The sequence below is a fragment of the Chelonia mydas genome, chromosome 18, assembly GCF_015237465.2.
Source record: "Chelonia mydas isolate rCheMyd1 chromosome 18, rCheMyd1.pri.v2, whole genome shotgun sequence".
Taxonomy (NCBI): Eukaryota; Metazoa; Chordata; order Testudines; family Cheloniidae; genus Chelonia; species Chelonia mydas.
Genome location: NC_051258.2, coordinates 1662101 through 1676655, shown reverse-complemented (window position 1 = coordinate 1676655; position 14555 = coordinate 1662101). Strand labels below are relative to the sequence as shown.

At 55.2% G+C, this 14555-nt stretch overlaps 1 protein-coding gene across 1 annotated transcript; it reads right to left on the bottom strand.

The window, feature by feature from the left end:
- Positions 1-354: 354 nt before the first annotated feature.
- On the bottom strand, positions 355-11648 carry CELA3B (chymotrypsin like elastase 3B). The gene is made up of 9 exons (XM_043531939.1): positions 11639-11648; positions 11216-11301; positions 9409-9506; positions 5339-5473; positions 4426-4562; positions 3537-3682; positions 2304-2456; positions 1296-1960; positions 355-435 (listed from the first exon to the last, which is right to left on the bottom strand). The coding sequence occupies exons 1-8, from the start codon at positions 11646-11648 to the stop codon at positions 1907-1909; spliced, it is 819 nt and encodes a 272-aa protein (XP_043387874.1). The 3' UTR covers positions 355-435; positions 1296-1906.
- Positions 11649-14555: the final 2907 nt, after the last annotated feature.

The following is a 14555-nucleotide window of genomic DNA, read 5'->3' as shown; positions in this document are numbered from 1 at the left end:
TGGCACTTACGTAAGTGCAGTGTGGGTATGAAACACACCCAAGCTGGACTCTGCTCAGTCACACCGGTAGTTGTGTTCTACACCTGCCTACCTGGGGGTCAATGACAACCCAGCATGCAATGCAGAGCAGAATTGGACCCACTAGGTATATGTGAAGGGTTTCGAAGAACAGTTTCAAAGCTACAGGAATGCCAGAGTATAGCATGAAATCCCTGAAGAAAGAATTCCTCATTTTACACAATCTTCCCTCCACCATGCTGCCCAACTGCAAAGAGCCCTGGGGTTATCGGCGCCACATTAGCCCCAACAAGGGGAATCCCCTGCCCCCCAAGAAATACGCCCATGATGGGATTTCTACAATTGCTTTATTATCTGCCCAGGAAAGTTTCTCCAAGATGTGGCTCTTTCAGCTTATCATGCATTATTAGCGATGGTCTGAAAGAAAAGCAAACCAAAGTATATAAGGTCAGGACACAATAAACTGCAGCAGAAATCATATCCTCGGGGCTTCTGAAGCCCTTTGCATGTGTAACGTGATACCCCTGGGTGGCTCGAACCTGGGACCTTGGGATTGTAACTAACTCAGCAACCTCTGGTGCCTGAGCTAAAAAAGCTGCTTCCCTTAGCCAAGGCTGGAGCAGGCTCATCAGACTCCACCTCTAGGCCAGCAGCTCCCAAACTTTTTACTAAGACAACCCATCAACTGCATTTTGTCTTTTTGTCACCATTGCCCCAGCTCACCCTCCCCTGCTCAGTCCTCCAGCCCCTGTTCTCCCCCCCTTCCCTTTCTCAGCCCTTCAGCCTCCTGCTCCCCTTTCTCTCCCCAGCTCTCGCTCTCCCAGTCCTGCAGATCCCGCCGACCCCCTGCAGCCAGGCCACAAATCACTACCCAGCTGCGGACTGTCCATTCGCTGGCTCTGGTCACTTCCTCCACGCTGTGACTGCTGTCCAGGCCCTGCTCTCATGTCCCCGGGGCAGCAGCCACACGGAGGAAGTGGCCAGAGAGGGAAGTGACCACCCAGTCTGCAGCCTCTCCCCATCCGGCAGGTGCCTGGGAGGCGCTTCGTCCACCGCCCAGAGGAAGCGAGAGCGCGGGGGGCCCAGACCCTTCCTACGACCCACTGGCAAGGACCCGCCATTTGGGGTGGGGGTGTCCATTGCCACAGCACATGGGCGTGGCTCACACTCCCCGCCATGTGCCAGAGGTTACCCAGGTCCAGGCCCTTGCCTGACACAATCTGCCCTTCTCGGTGCACTCCAACAAGGAAGGGGAAAATGGTTGCCCCCCAAATCACCTGCTAGGGAAACAGAGGCCTCAAAGGCCCAGGCCTGCTCTCAGTGATGCCGGTTTGACACTTGTAGAGTTCATCTGGGCCAGTTTGTGCCCTGAGTTACACGGGTGTAAATCCAGAGTCACGCCACTCACTGCTGTAACTGAAAGGGGAGCCTGTTCCCGGACTCCGGAGGAACTCCGCCGATTGGCACTGGGAGCAGTGAGATCCAAATCCGGCCCCAAAGGGTTAACGTGAGTGACGCAGCCAGAGCACAGGGCAGCAGAGCTGGGATGATAGCGCGCAATTCCAGCTTGCAGGTGCATGCTCAGCTGCTAGGCCAAACACCTCCCTCTGCCTGCCTTGAGCCCCTGCTCACTGCAGGACAGAGCTCACAGCCAAGCCAGATGTTCTGTCTCAAACCATCCCTGGAGCCGGGTGGTGCTGCAGGCCACCGAGCATCCTGCTTACAGCTCTGGGCCATGTGCCCAAAATGCCGGCTCCCAGCAGACTCCGGGGTCATCACGTGTGTCAGTGGAGAAGCACATCCGAGCTAGTTTGCCTCCAATATCTGCTGTGCTGAGACCAGCTCTTCCAGGCTCCAGATCTTACAGAAACCCCTTTGCAGGCCAGACTCAGCTGTTCCTTATTTTGCTCTGCAGTGACATGAGCTGCGTCTGAGTTCCCAGCTGCCGGAAGAGGTGAGGCACAAGGGGGACCAGAGATGATATCACACGCTCTGAGGGGCCCTGCTTGCTCAGCTCTGTGTGTGGGGCAGCTGGCTGTGATCTCTGGATGGGGCCAGTGGCACTGATCTCGGCTCAGAGCCCCAGGAGGACACCACTCTCAAGGGTGCAAATTCTGTTCATGGAGACAGCCCCAAACATTGTCCATCTGGGGCCTCCCGTCCTGTCCATTTACTGTGGGTGACCTCCCAGAACCCCCTGCCTGGCCATTTGAGTTCTCCCTGACGCTCCCCAGCAGCAGACCTCCCTCCCACTGCCCGCGCAGTAACATGGCTGGGGGTCTCACCTCTGCAATCCAGTCATCAAAGGCAGAGACGCGGGTGAAGACGGTGGGTTTCTTTAAGGTGTTGCAGCCACGGGAAGAGACAAAGCTGGCGATGCCATGCACCTGCCATCTCCCATCAGAGGCCCGACAGTTAAGGGGGCCACCAGAGTCACCCTGAAAGAGAGCCAGCCCCCGTGAGTGAGGGTGTCAGATCCCCGATCCCTCACTCACTGCCTGCTGGGCTACAGCTGTGCACCAGGCTCTGGGGGCAAAGTCCAGCACGTCACTGGGGCCATCTCCAAGGCTGTCAGCGCAGGGAGGCCTACCCAGTGCCTTGAACTCTCTCACCCAGCACTGGCTGTGAAATGGTCAGGCGGAGAGGAGGAAAAATATTCCAGTGTAGCTGAGTCTGACCTCGCAGCCCTTCTCCGCACTGCTGCTCTTAGTCACGGGATCAGGCGAACAAAGACAAGGCTTTTGCATCCGCTGTGCAGGAATGTCTGAGCAGGAGTGTTACCTACGCCTGGGGCAGGGTAAACAGGGAGCTTTTCACTCAGATGCTCCTATTCACCCAAAGCAAATTTCCAGCCTGACGTACCTGACAAGTCTCCCAGCACTGGTGTTACAGCCTCACTGCTCTGGCTTCTCCTCCCTGACCGGCTGACGTGTAACTCACCAAGAGCCCAGACACGGTCAGCTTTACAGTCAATCTGTGCTGGGCTGGCAGTGCCAACTGCCCGCTGTGTGTCCGGATGTGACAGCTACAGCCCACACTGCAGGCCCCGGCTGATTACCGGGAGAAATGGTGAACTACTATGAATCACACTCACAGTTCAGAACTTCCGAACCCTGCAACTGATGAGCAGAGAAACATGGATAAATCATTCCCTGAAAGTTCCTTGCTCAGCTAGTCTAATGGGCTTTGCCTGTGGGGAAGGGCAGCAGGCTGGGCACCTGCCTGCCAAAGGGAGCCAGCCTTTCAAAGCTGGGTGTAGGCTGCACAGCTACGTGGAGGCGGGTTTCTGCCTCCTGCGACCTTCCTGTACCTTGGTGGGTGCAGTGTGGGCTGCCGACAACAGTGACAAAGCATGTGACCCCCTGGTAACAGCTGAGTCACCACTGTACGTTGGGCTAGTGGGTGTGTGCATCGGATGCGGTAGTTTGGTCAGAGAGATCACACGCGCACACTTGCTTGCACGCTAGCCAGCACTGCACCAGTATTGTCCGCCACTCTCTTTCTAGCCCTGTACTCACGTTGCAGCCTGATCTGATGTCCCCGCCAGCGCAGACCATGCTCTCTCTGATGGCGATGCTGCCCCACCAGTCAGCCTGGGTGCAGTGCTCGTAGTCCACCACCGGGAGCAGAGCCTGCTGCAGCTTGTCAGGGAGGGATCCGCCAGCTGCAAACAGAAGATGCGCCCTTACCCAGTGACACCAAGCCCGAGTCCTGGGTTCGAGTCCCACCTCTCCTGACTCATTCCGGGCTCTATCCCATGCAGCGCTGAGCACTCTTGGGAGCTGTTGATCACCTTCAGCTCCAGTGGAAGTCAGGGGGAGCTGGGAGCTCTCAGCACCTTGCAGGAGAAGGCCCTGGGTGATGTTTGGCTCCTGCTGCTCCTGACACTCCCACAGAACCAGAGAGAGCCTGGGCTGGTTGGAGGAGCTGATGATGAACGAGGGAACCTGTCACCCCTTCCTCCCCAGCTTGACACCCTCCCACATGGGTACCAGTCAATGCTCACTGCTGTCTGAAGGCTGCTTGCTGGAGGGGCGGGTGCCCATCCAGCTCTTAGGGGAAAGGTGACCATGTCCCAGAATAACTAGTTCTGGCGACACAAATTGGCAGCCTCGGCAGCTGCCCTGGTGGCCCTTGAGGAGGCCCGCCTAGGCCAGGATCGAGGCACATCGGCAAGGGGCAATGCATGGGGAAGAAACCCTGAGCTGCCCATGCTGCACTTCATTTGTGGAGACTGGCCTCCAGTCTCCCGGGCTGGAGCTCAGCTGCCACTCAGTGCTAGCGAGAAAGAAAACCAGCCAGAGGAACAATTAACTAATTGCATCCCTCCAAGCCGCATCCCCAGCGTGGCTGCCCTTGTGCTTTCCCACGAGAGAGCTCCCCGGGGCAGAGCAGCCGGGCACGTACTGTAGAGGCGCCCCCAGCCAGTGATGTAGCAGGGATAGTTGTTGGGCAGGACCTCGCCTGCGGGCGGGAGGCAGCCCAGCTGCACTTTGTCGCTGAGCTCGGCACTCCGGGACAGCTTGATCAGGGCAATGTCGTTGCTGCAAGAGAACGAGTCAGAGCTCACTGGAGGGGCAGATGGCTCAGGGGTCTGGCAATGGAGCCGTCTGCCAGCAGGCCGAGCGAGAAGCCACGGATGTCACAGGGCAGCAGCTGTTATTGGCTCGGGGCTCAGTCCAGTTCTCCGTGGGATAGGTGTTCACAGCATGACAGACCCCCCTTACGGGCAGCCTGAGCAGAGAGGCCTGGAGTGTGCGCTTGAGGTGTCCCCACGGGTTGGGTTGGGGGGGTGGGGGGCTGTTCTCCTGCTCCATGGATTGAAGACATCCCCGCCCAGGGCTAAAAACCCGCTCCTTGCACCACAAGGGGGACAATATGTCCCTGGCACAGAGCTTGGCAAAGAGAGCCCGGGGGAGCCCACAGCCCTGCTCACCGGTCCCTTCCCAAAGGAAGGGCAGCGTGTGCTGATCAGGACGTAGACCCCAGCCCTGTCGGGTCACAGGCCTGCCCAGGGCCTGCTCTGCTATGAGGGGAACCCGTGGCCTGGGAGCCAGCATGGCAGATAAAGCCACACTATTCCCCTGTTGGCTTTTTCAGCCCCTCAGCACCCACCAGCCTGAAGGGTGCTGCCCACGGCACCAGCGACAGGCCCAGGGTCCTTACATGGGAACAGCTCTGTGTGTGTCTTTCCCTCCCCAGCCATTCTTATCAACAGACTGTTCCCTGCCTGCCGCTGCCCTCCCTGGGAGCCCTGCCGCCCCCAGGCAGCTCAGAAGGGCGGGCAGCTGCAGCCTGGCACATGCCTGCATTGCCTTACCCGCAGGACACGCAGATGGAGTTCCAGCGAGGGTGGACGAAGATGTCCTCAGGATTCACTGGGATGTGCTGCTCAGTGCCTTCTGCCACGCTTCTGTCATACTCCCCCAGCACTACTTCGTAGGTGAGGGATGTCCTGGAAGGAAACCCCCGAGAGCCTGTGAGGAGACAGACCGGGGATCGCAGCAGGGGCAGCATGGGGGGAGGGGCAGCCTGCAGTGCCCCCTCGGGCTCAGAGGGGTTGGAGTCCCGCACACCACGCAGGAGACATCACCCTAGTCCCTGTGTCGGCCCCTAGCCCATATCATCGTCAGCGGCACACACCCCAGCTGGCACGGCCTGGCCCTGCGGGACGCGGGGCCCAGACAGCCCCTCATGCGGGGACACCCAGCACAGGGACACTCTCGTGGCGGGACTGGCCCCCTAAGGAGAGTCAGGGCCACTCTACCCATGATGGGCTTCTTTAAAGAGACTGAACCTATCTTGAGCCCCCTTCCCCCATAGTAATTAGGTGCTCAGCAGCTAACTGGTTAATGAGCATTTGGGCCTGTTACGGGGCTCCCAGAGCTCAGCTGAAGGAGGTGCTCTTGGAGGGAGGGGCTGGGAGCCTTTTAACAGGACCAGAGCCTCACTAAGCAGATGAACTAAATGAATCATCCCAGGAGAAGGGGAATGTCTCTGAAAGACTCTGAGTGGGCGGGGAACCCAGAACAGGGGCTGACATAGGTGTAGTTTGACTTCTATATTTGGGGCGGGTGGCTCCAGTCAGGCCAATGGGGCCACACATGGGGGGGACAATTCTGTGCCTGCCCACAGAGGCACCATTTCAGATGGGGGTGGGGGGTACACAACTTTAACTGTGATTCCGGGGGGTACTTAGGCAACTGAAAACTCTAGCGTTTTTGCAGATAATAACTTAGAAATTATCTGATAGGAACACGGTACCTAATTCCTATATCAAGAAACAAAATTAAATAAATATTAGACCCACTCAGCTCTAATACTGACATGCTCTGACACCTTGTGGGAAGTCACTTAAAGGACACTGGTTGGGTTTAAAATGGTAATGTCTATTCTTACTCAGATACACTTACTGAAGTCAGAAGGGGCCAGCACAATCCTCTAGTCCGACCTGCACCTCGCAGGCCACAGAACCTCCCCCACCCACTCCTGTAACAGACCCCTAGCCGCTGGCTGAGTTACTGACCTCCTCAAATCATGCTTTAAAGACTTCAAGTTACAGAGAATTCACCATTTACACTAGTTTAAACCTGCAAGTGATCCATGCCCCATGGTCCATGCTGCAGAAGAAGAAAACCCCCCAGGGTCTCTGCCAATCTGACCCAGGGAAAAATTCTTTCCCGACCCCAAATATGGTGATCAGTTAGACCCTGAGCATGTGGGCAAGACCCACCCGGCAGACACCTGGGGAAGAATTCTCTGTAGTAACTCAGAGCTCTCCCCATCTAGTGTCCCATCTCCAGCAATTGGGGATTTTTGCTACAGGCAGTCGCCGATGGGCCACACACCATTGTAGGCAGTCCTGTCATAGCATCCCCTCCATAAACTTATCAAGTTCAGTCTTGAAGCCAGTTAAGTTTTTTGCCCCCATTGCTCCCCTTGAAAGGCTGTTCCAGAACTTCACTCCTCTGATGGTTAGAGATCTCTGTCTAATTTCAAGCCTAAACTTCTTGATGGCCAGTTTATATCCATTTGTTCTGGGGTCCACATTGGTGCTTAACTTAAATAACTCCTCTCCCTCCCTGGTATTTATCCCTCTGATGTATTTATAGGGAGCAATCATAGCTTCCCTCAGCCTTCTATTGGTTGGGCTAAACAAGCCAAGCTCCTTGAGGCGCCTCTCCTAAGGTAGGTTTTCCATTCTTCAGATCATCCTAGTAGCCCTTCTCTGCACCTGTTCCAGTTTGAATTCATCTTTCTTAAACATGGGAGACCAGAATTGCACACAATACTCCAGATGAGGTCTCACCAGTGCCTTGTATAAAGGTACTAACACCTCCTTATCTCTACTGGAAATACCTCGCCTGATGCATCCCAGGACTGTGTTAGATTTTTCATGGTCACATGACATTGACGGCTCATAGTCATCCTGTGATCAGCCAATATGCCCAGGTCTTTCTCCTCCTCTGTCACTTCCAACTGATAAGTCCCCAGCATATAGCAAAAATTCTTGTTGTTAGGCCCTAAATGAATGACCTTGCACTTTGCACTATTAAATATCATCCCATTTCTCAAAAAGAACAGGAGGACTTGTGGCACCTTAGAGACTAACCAATTTATTTGAGCATAAGCTTTCGTGAGCTACAACTCACTGCATTGGATGCATGCAGTGGAAAATACAGTGGGGAGATTTTATATACACAGAGAACATGAAACAAGGGGTCTATTACTCCAGTTTACAAGGTCATCGAGATCTTCTTGTATGGTATTCCGGTTCTCTTCTATATTGGCTATACCTCCCTGCTTTGTGTCATCTTCAAATTTTATTAGGACACTCCCACTTGTTGTGCCAAGGTCATTAATAAAAAATGTTTAATCAGATTGGTCCCAAGACTGATCCCTGAGGAACTCCACTAGTAACCTCCCTCCAGCCTGACAGTTCACCTTTCAGTATGACCTGTTGCAGTCTCCCCTTCAACCAGTTCCTTATCCACCTTTCAGTTCTCTTATTAATCCCCATCTTCTCCAGTTTCACTAATAATTTCTCATGTGGAACTGTATCAAACACCTTCCTGACATCCAGGTAGATTAGATCTACTGTATTTCCTTTGTCTAAAATATCAGTTCTCTTCTCAAAGAAAGATAGCAGTAACTTGTTACCACCTCTTGAATAGAACAATTGAAACAATTGTAGAAAAATCTTCACTTACTTTCTATCATTTAGGCTACTCACTTTTTGCAGTTCACCAAGCTTGGAACAGATCATTTAACTTTAGGGAACCTCCTAACAGCCTTTTCTTATCTTAATCACCCGTTAATCACTCTGTTTAGAAAGAAAATTCTGACTCCCTGCCTCAGGGGCGCAAGCTGGCAGCAGTCTCCTGTCTCCTCTGCAGAACTCATTGCATTGCACACCCAGGCTGCCTGCCTGAGGCTTGTGGGGGAGTGGGGGCAGCGCCCTCCCATGCCCGCCCAAACTCCGCCTGTGAGGTGACCGTGCCTGCAGGGCCTTGCCATGCCATGAGGGCGTGCTCGGGGACAGCACTCTGCCACAGGCCCAGCCTCTGCGCGGGTCCCACTGGTGAGCAGTGCTAGCTAATAGCCCTGTGCCCGCAGTAAGCAGCTCCGGCCTCTGCTGGGAGAAGCAGACTCTGTGCCGCACCGCCCTGCAGCCAGGCCGGAGAGCTCAGGGCAGAGTGCAGTGGAGCCACGGGGGCGGGCGCGGTAGGAGCATGGTCCCTGCGCGGTGTTTCTGGGTGATCTTCTCCCAGTGCTGGTAACCAGAGCGCTAATGCTTAGTGCTTATGCAGCCCTTGATGGGCCACATCCTGCTCTGAATTGCGTCGCTGCCACCACACTGACGCTGGGCGGGCAGTTGGGATTGTCCCCCCCATGGCAGAGATGGAGGGACATGGCCCAGGCTGCCGAGCGCGTCAGTTACAGGGCTCCATGTCACTCAGTTCTCTCCATCTTGGGGGTCTCCACTCCGGCCAGGGTCAGGCGCTGGAACTGGCTGCCGCTGCTGGGAGGGCCCATTACCCGGAATGGAGCATGTCTGCTGGGAGGTCTCATGGCAAGGAGCAGCTCACTAGCCATGGCAGACCAGGGCCCTGTGGCTCCTGCCCCAAGACCCCACGGTGCGTCGGCCACACTAAATTCTAAAGAACAGGAGGACTTGTGGCCCCTTAGAGACTAACCAATTTATTTGAGCATAAGCTTTTGTGAGCTACAGCTCACTTCATTGGATGTAGCTCACGAAAGCTTATGCTCAAATAAATTGGTTAGTCTCTAAGGGGCCACAAGTCCTCCTTTTCTTTTTGCGAATACAGACTAACACGGCTGCTACTCTGAAACCTAAATTCTAAGCAATCGGAAGAGGAGGAGGCTTACGAGATGCAGTGCGCAGCCGTCATGACCCATGTGGGAGCGATGAGGGTTCCCCCGCAGGTGTGGCGGAAAGCACCGTCCCGCTCGTACTGCAGGGAGATCTGCCAGGAGACAAGACAGGGCAGTGGGGGACGTGCTGTGGAGCTCCAGGGCTCTCCGGCTCCACTGTGGGGAGGCTCTGAACAGTGGGAGCTTTTGGGTAACATCCCATGGAACCCACCCATTGAAACAGCCAACGACCATGGCCCATCGGAGAGCTAGCAGGGCTCTGGTGGCAGCTTTGGCCTGGCCCAGGTGTGGTGCCAGGGTGCTCTCTGGGGGCTGTGGTTACATGCAGCGGAGGCTGCTGTGTGAGTTACCATGGTACACAGTCTGCCAGGGCAAACCCTCTCCCTGCTCACGCAGCACCAGGGGGCAGCAGGCACTGAGGGGCTGACCCATACGCACTGTCACTCAGAAATGCCCTGGGAGTTGAGGGGAGCAGCTGATCTCTGGCTCTTACCTAGCACTCCCTCATGCCCACCCCGGCAGAGCCCTGCTCGTGTCAAGTGACTACAGAGGGGCTTCAGGGGGCTCTTTGGGGAAGACTCTGCCAAGGTGCTGCTGCCCCTCCCAGTGAATTTTAGGGCTTTTCTGCTTCTCCCTCTGCCCATCAGTGCCATGGGCTGGAACATGGGCACAGACACAGAGCTGCGATCAACTGTTCACGGAGAGAAGAAATCCTGCTAAGAAAGGCAAAGGCAAGGAATCCGCCATGCCCTCCCCAGGCTGCTGTGAACTGATGCTTGACAGGGCTCTGATTTTCAGAGGGTGGGGCTCAGCTATGTCTGAAACCAGCCCCGTAAGTGTATCCTGAAGCTTGTGCCAATCCTGGCCTTGCGCTGCCCAGTCTGTCAGTAGGGGGTGTGGAACGCACACCGGGGGACCCGCAATAGGCACAAGCTGGGATCCAGATAAAACAGCAGCTAGAATTTCATGCACATCAGATGTGGGACTTGTTCTCCCAGACCATAAGGTCAGTGGGGGGTTGCCTAAGGACTGCAGGGCAGGGCATTAACCAATGGTGAGTTTTGCTTCTTCCGTACAGCCGTGAGGAGAAGGGATGAAGAAGATGGAGTTTCCGGTCCCTTTAGCTCTCCTTTGCTCCATAACTGGGCACCGATTCAATATCCCACGCCACCCCCTTTGCTTCACCTGTCCATCACCACAAGAGCTTGGTGTGGTCAGAGCAATGCTGCAGGTCTAACCCCCCAACCCCCAGGCCTGGGGAGATTACAGCAGGGTGAATAATGGAGTTTTTTAGTCACTGGCTGCTCCAAAATTTTGGGGTGGGGGGAATTTCTTATCTACCGAAAGTGAATTTTTTTCGGATTTTCAGGAAACCTAAACATCTGAAGAAGAAATAGATAACAATGCAGCCGTGTCAGGGTAGGACTATGTACCCGTGATGGGTCAAACAGAATATTTCATTTTGCTTTTGAGAGTTTGAAAATGTTTTAATTTTTTTTAATAAACTGGAAGTACTTTTGAAAGATTCACTTTGAATTGAGAAATCGAAACATCGAGCTTCAAAAAGAAATATTGGGGAGGGCTCCAAAAACATTTTTCAATATTTTTCTGACCAATCAAATGCACCAAAATCAACGCAAACATGGGTCAGCTTTCTGCCAACCCAAATCTGGATTTTTCAGTGGGAAAAAAAAAGTTTGCTCTGAACCCTAACACCACACGCTAGTGCAGACGGTGCGATCGCATCGAGCCTCGTTGCTGATTGGCTCTCGCCGCGTCCAACGGGGTGGATTTCACTCACCTGCCAGGGCCAGCTGTAAGCCACAGCATCCTCTCCATTCACCACCCTTGTGTGGGGGGAGTAGACGGGTGTCCCACACCCGTGGGCTGGAGGGAGAGAGCACTGTGCATTACACAGATGGCAAAGGCACCAGACCCTTCTGCTGAGCAGAGGAGGCTGGACAATGGGGAAGCGAGACATGTGGTCATGCCGGCTCACCCTCTCCAACCCAGCCCTGGATGTCCCCAGTAGGGTGACCAGACAGCAAATGTGAAAAATCGGGATAGGAGGTGGGGGGTAATAGGAGCCTATATAAGAAAAAGACCCCAAAATCGGGACTGTCCCTATAAAATCGGGACATCTGGTCACCCTAGGCCCCAGTCACTCCCCAGTCCTGAGGTGGAGGGGCCATCCCCTGGCCCAGGCTCTCCATGGGATGGTTACCTTGCCCCATGTAGGCCTGCCCAGGGTTTCATCCCCTCCTGAGCCAACCCGTCTCCACATTTACAAATGAGGCAGGCACCAGGGCCCAATCCCCTGACAGCACCTTGCACAACCTCCGCAAGGTCGAGGGCGACCGGCGGGCTAGGCACAGGAGGAGCAAGGAGAGCTCTGTGTGCCCTGGGGCTGCAGATGGCATGACAGGCCTTCTTCCTTAAGTATGTGCTCTGTGCAGGGGCGCTGGGGCAGAGGAGAGAGCCTTCGCTCTAGCCCGTTTCTTACCACCAGCCACAAGCAGAATGGGGATCAGCAGCCTCAGCATCTTGGTCAGATAGTCCCCAAGAGACACAGGACCCTTTAATACTCCGCTTTATCAGAGGCTGCAGGAAAGGGAGGTGCCTAGCAGCTCTGGGAGCAGGTGTTGGAATATCCTGTGCCCCGGTGCAAGGTCACTCCGAGGAAACAGGGCCCTGTCCTGCACCTGCCCGGCCTTGGGCAGATTGGCCCATGGCCAATCAATGGATGCCAAGAGCGTCGCTTAGCAAGCGGGCTGGGTCACAGTCAGGGTGCCCTCTAATTTTTCTCACCCATGTGCGGAATGACTTTTGTTATGTGCGCCACTGTGGAGGTGAGGTGTGACACATGACCTCCACGCTGGTGCACAGAACAAAATGTATGTGGTGGAGGTGGGGCCGAGGGGTTTGGAGTGTGGGATGGGGCTCAGGGCTGGGGAGGAGGGCTGGGTGCGGGGACCGAGGGCTCTAGCTGGGGGTGCGGGCTGCGGGGTGGGGCAGAGGGATGCGGCGGGGGAGGGAGGATGAGGGTTCCAGCTGGGAGTGCAGGCTCAGGGCTGGGGCAGAGGGTTGAGGTGTAGGGGGGTGTAGGCTCCGGCAGGGGGTGTGGGCTCTGGGGTGGGGCCAGGGATGAAGGGTTTGGGGTGCAGGCTGCCCCGGGACTACAGCAGGGAGAGAGCTCTCTCTCCCCACAGCAGCAGCACCTGGGCTGAGGGGGGAGAGGTGCCTCTCCCCGCCATGGCAGCTCTGGGGCTGGGTTGGGTTGGGTGGGTTGGGGCCGGGGGGCCGGGCGCCTCTTCCCCATCTGCAGCAGGTCCAAGCCAGGCTGGGTTGGGGCTCGGCTGCTACAGATCCGGGGCTGGGCTGGGGCTGGCGTGAAGAGGCACCTCTCCCTGCCGCAGCAGGTCCAGGGTTGGGGGAGAGGCATCTCTCCCTGCTGCAGCCCTGAGGGCCTGCGCAGTGCTTAATAGGCTGCTGCACGGCCATGCAGCTTAGAGGGAACTTAGGTCATGGTGCTGGAGAGTGAGTGGGGCCACCCCTAGCCTGAGCACTGGCCTGGGTCCCGGGGGGCTAGAGGAATGGAGTCCATCCCCCACTGTAGCCCCCTGCCGTGGGGAGGGGAATGAGCAGAAGATCTGCACAGACATAGGCCAGCTGGCCTGGTCGTGCTCCCTGCACTGGGGTAAGGACTCAGGGCCTGATCCAAGTCCCATTGAAATCACAGGAGACTCTGACTTCACTGGGAGCTGGAGCCGGCCCCTCGTAAGGGCCCTTATGGGGCGAGGGGGACAAAGGAGCAGCATGTGCCTCATGCTGCCATTCTGCACAGGGGTCACTCACAGCAAATGGTGCTAGTAACAATGCAGCTGCTTCAGGGCAGGACCTTGTACCTGTGAGGAGCCAGAACCCACCTGGGACGGGGTTATGATGCAGATATTAAATTCAGGAAATTTGGTCTCACTTCATAGGTAGGGGCTGTTAATAGATGGCTTGTACAGGGTTACTAAAGTCTATTATAAACATGTCCCAGAGGCCAGCAGCATGTATTCAAAGTGGTTATAAGCTGGGGTTCTGGGTGGTTATTGGCCAGGCTCACAAGCCACCCACAGATCTATTGGTCTCTATAACAATCTGCAGCAACCGATTAACCAGTTATTAAAATATCTACTTAGCCTTCGTTAGCCCTCTATAAACCGCTTCCAAATGGAACAGTCATGCAAAGTGTGCATGTAAAGTCGATTCAGATTCAGGGTTCCCTTGTGACCATGTAGGACTTTGTACTGCTTTCTATGGGGCTCATTTTAACGCCTTATTGACACAGGGGGGCTGGCCCCTTTGAGGGGAATCAGGGCCCAGTCTATCCATGATAGGCTTCGTTAAGGAGAACAAGCCCGTCTCAGCCTACCATCTCAGCCCAGTAAGTAATTAACTGCCTAGGTGGCTGGTTGGCAGCTAATTGACTGAGGGACACCTGGACCGGATAAACAGCTATCAGGGCCCAAAAAGAAAAGGAGTACTTGTGGTACCTTAGAGACTAACCAATTTATTTGAGCATAAGCTTTCGTGAGCTACAGCTCACTTCATCGGATGCATACTGTGGAAAGTGTAGATTGAATGAATGTGAGCTGTAGCTCACGGAAGCTTATGCTCAAATAAATTGGTTAGTCTCTAAGGTGCCACAAGTCCTCCTTTTCTTTTTGTGAATACAGACTAACACGGCTGTTACTCTGAAACCTATCAGGGCCCAGTAGCTAGAGGGTGCTCTTAGCGAGAGGAGACACCCAGAGAGAAGCTGGCTTAGTTTATAGTACACAGGGCCCAGGAGTAGGGCAGAGGGACTCTTGGCACAAGGAGGGAGCCTTCCTGAATTCTTACATGGAGCCAGGAGGAGGCTGTGGGACGCCTGAATTTCAGAGAGGACACGGGCTCCAAGGGTGGATGTGAGGGGCTAAAGAAGCTGTACTCTATACAGGAGTGAATAAATAAGACATAAAGGGGGAGTTTTGGTCGAAGTACTCTGGGCTGGGAGTCAATCATTGCAAGAGGGAGAAAGAGTACAGCAGGTCTGCAGGGATACGCTGTACCACAAGGCAGCGTGCATGAGGGTGGCACCCCGGTCGGGTTCT

What these genes read in the sequence shown, in the direction of transcription:
- CELA3B (XM_043531939.1), bottom strand. An exon ending in TCCATCTGCGTGTCCTGCGG is followed by an intron (nt 4,563 to 5,338) that starts GTAAGGCAATGC and finishes GTTCTCTTGCAG; the next exon opens with CAACGACATTGCCCTGATCA. An exon ending in ACATCAGATCAGGCTGCAAC is followed by an intron (nt 2,457 to 3,536) that starts GTGAGTACAGGG and finishes GCTCTCTTTCAG; the next exon opens with GGTGACTCTGGTGGCCCCCT.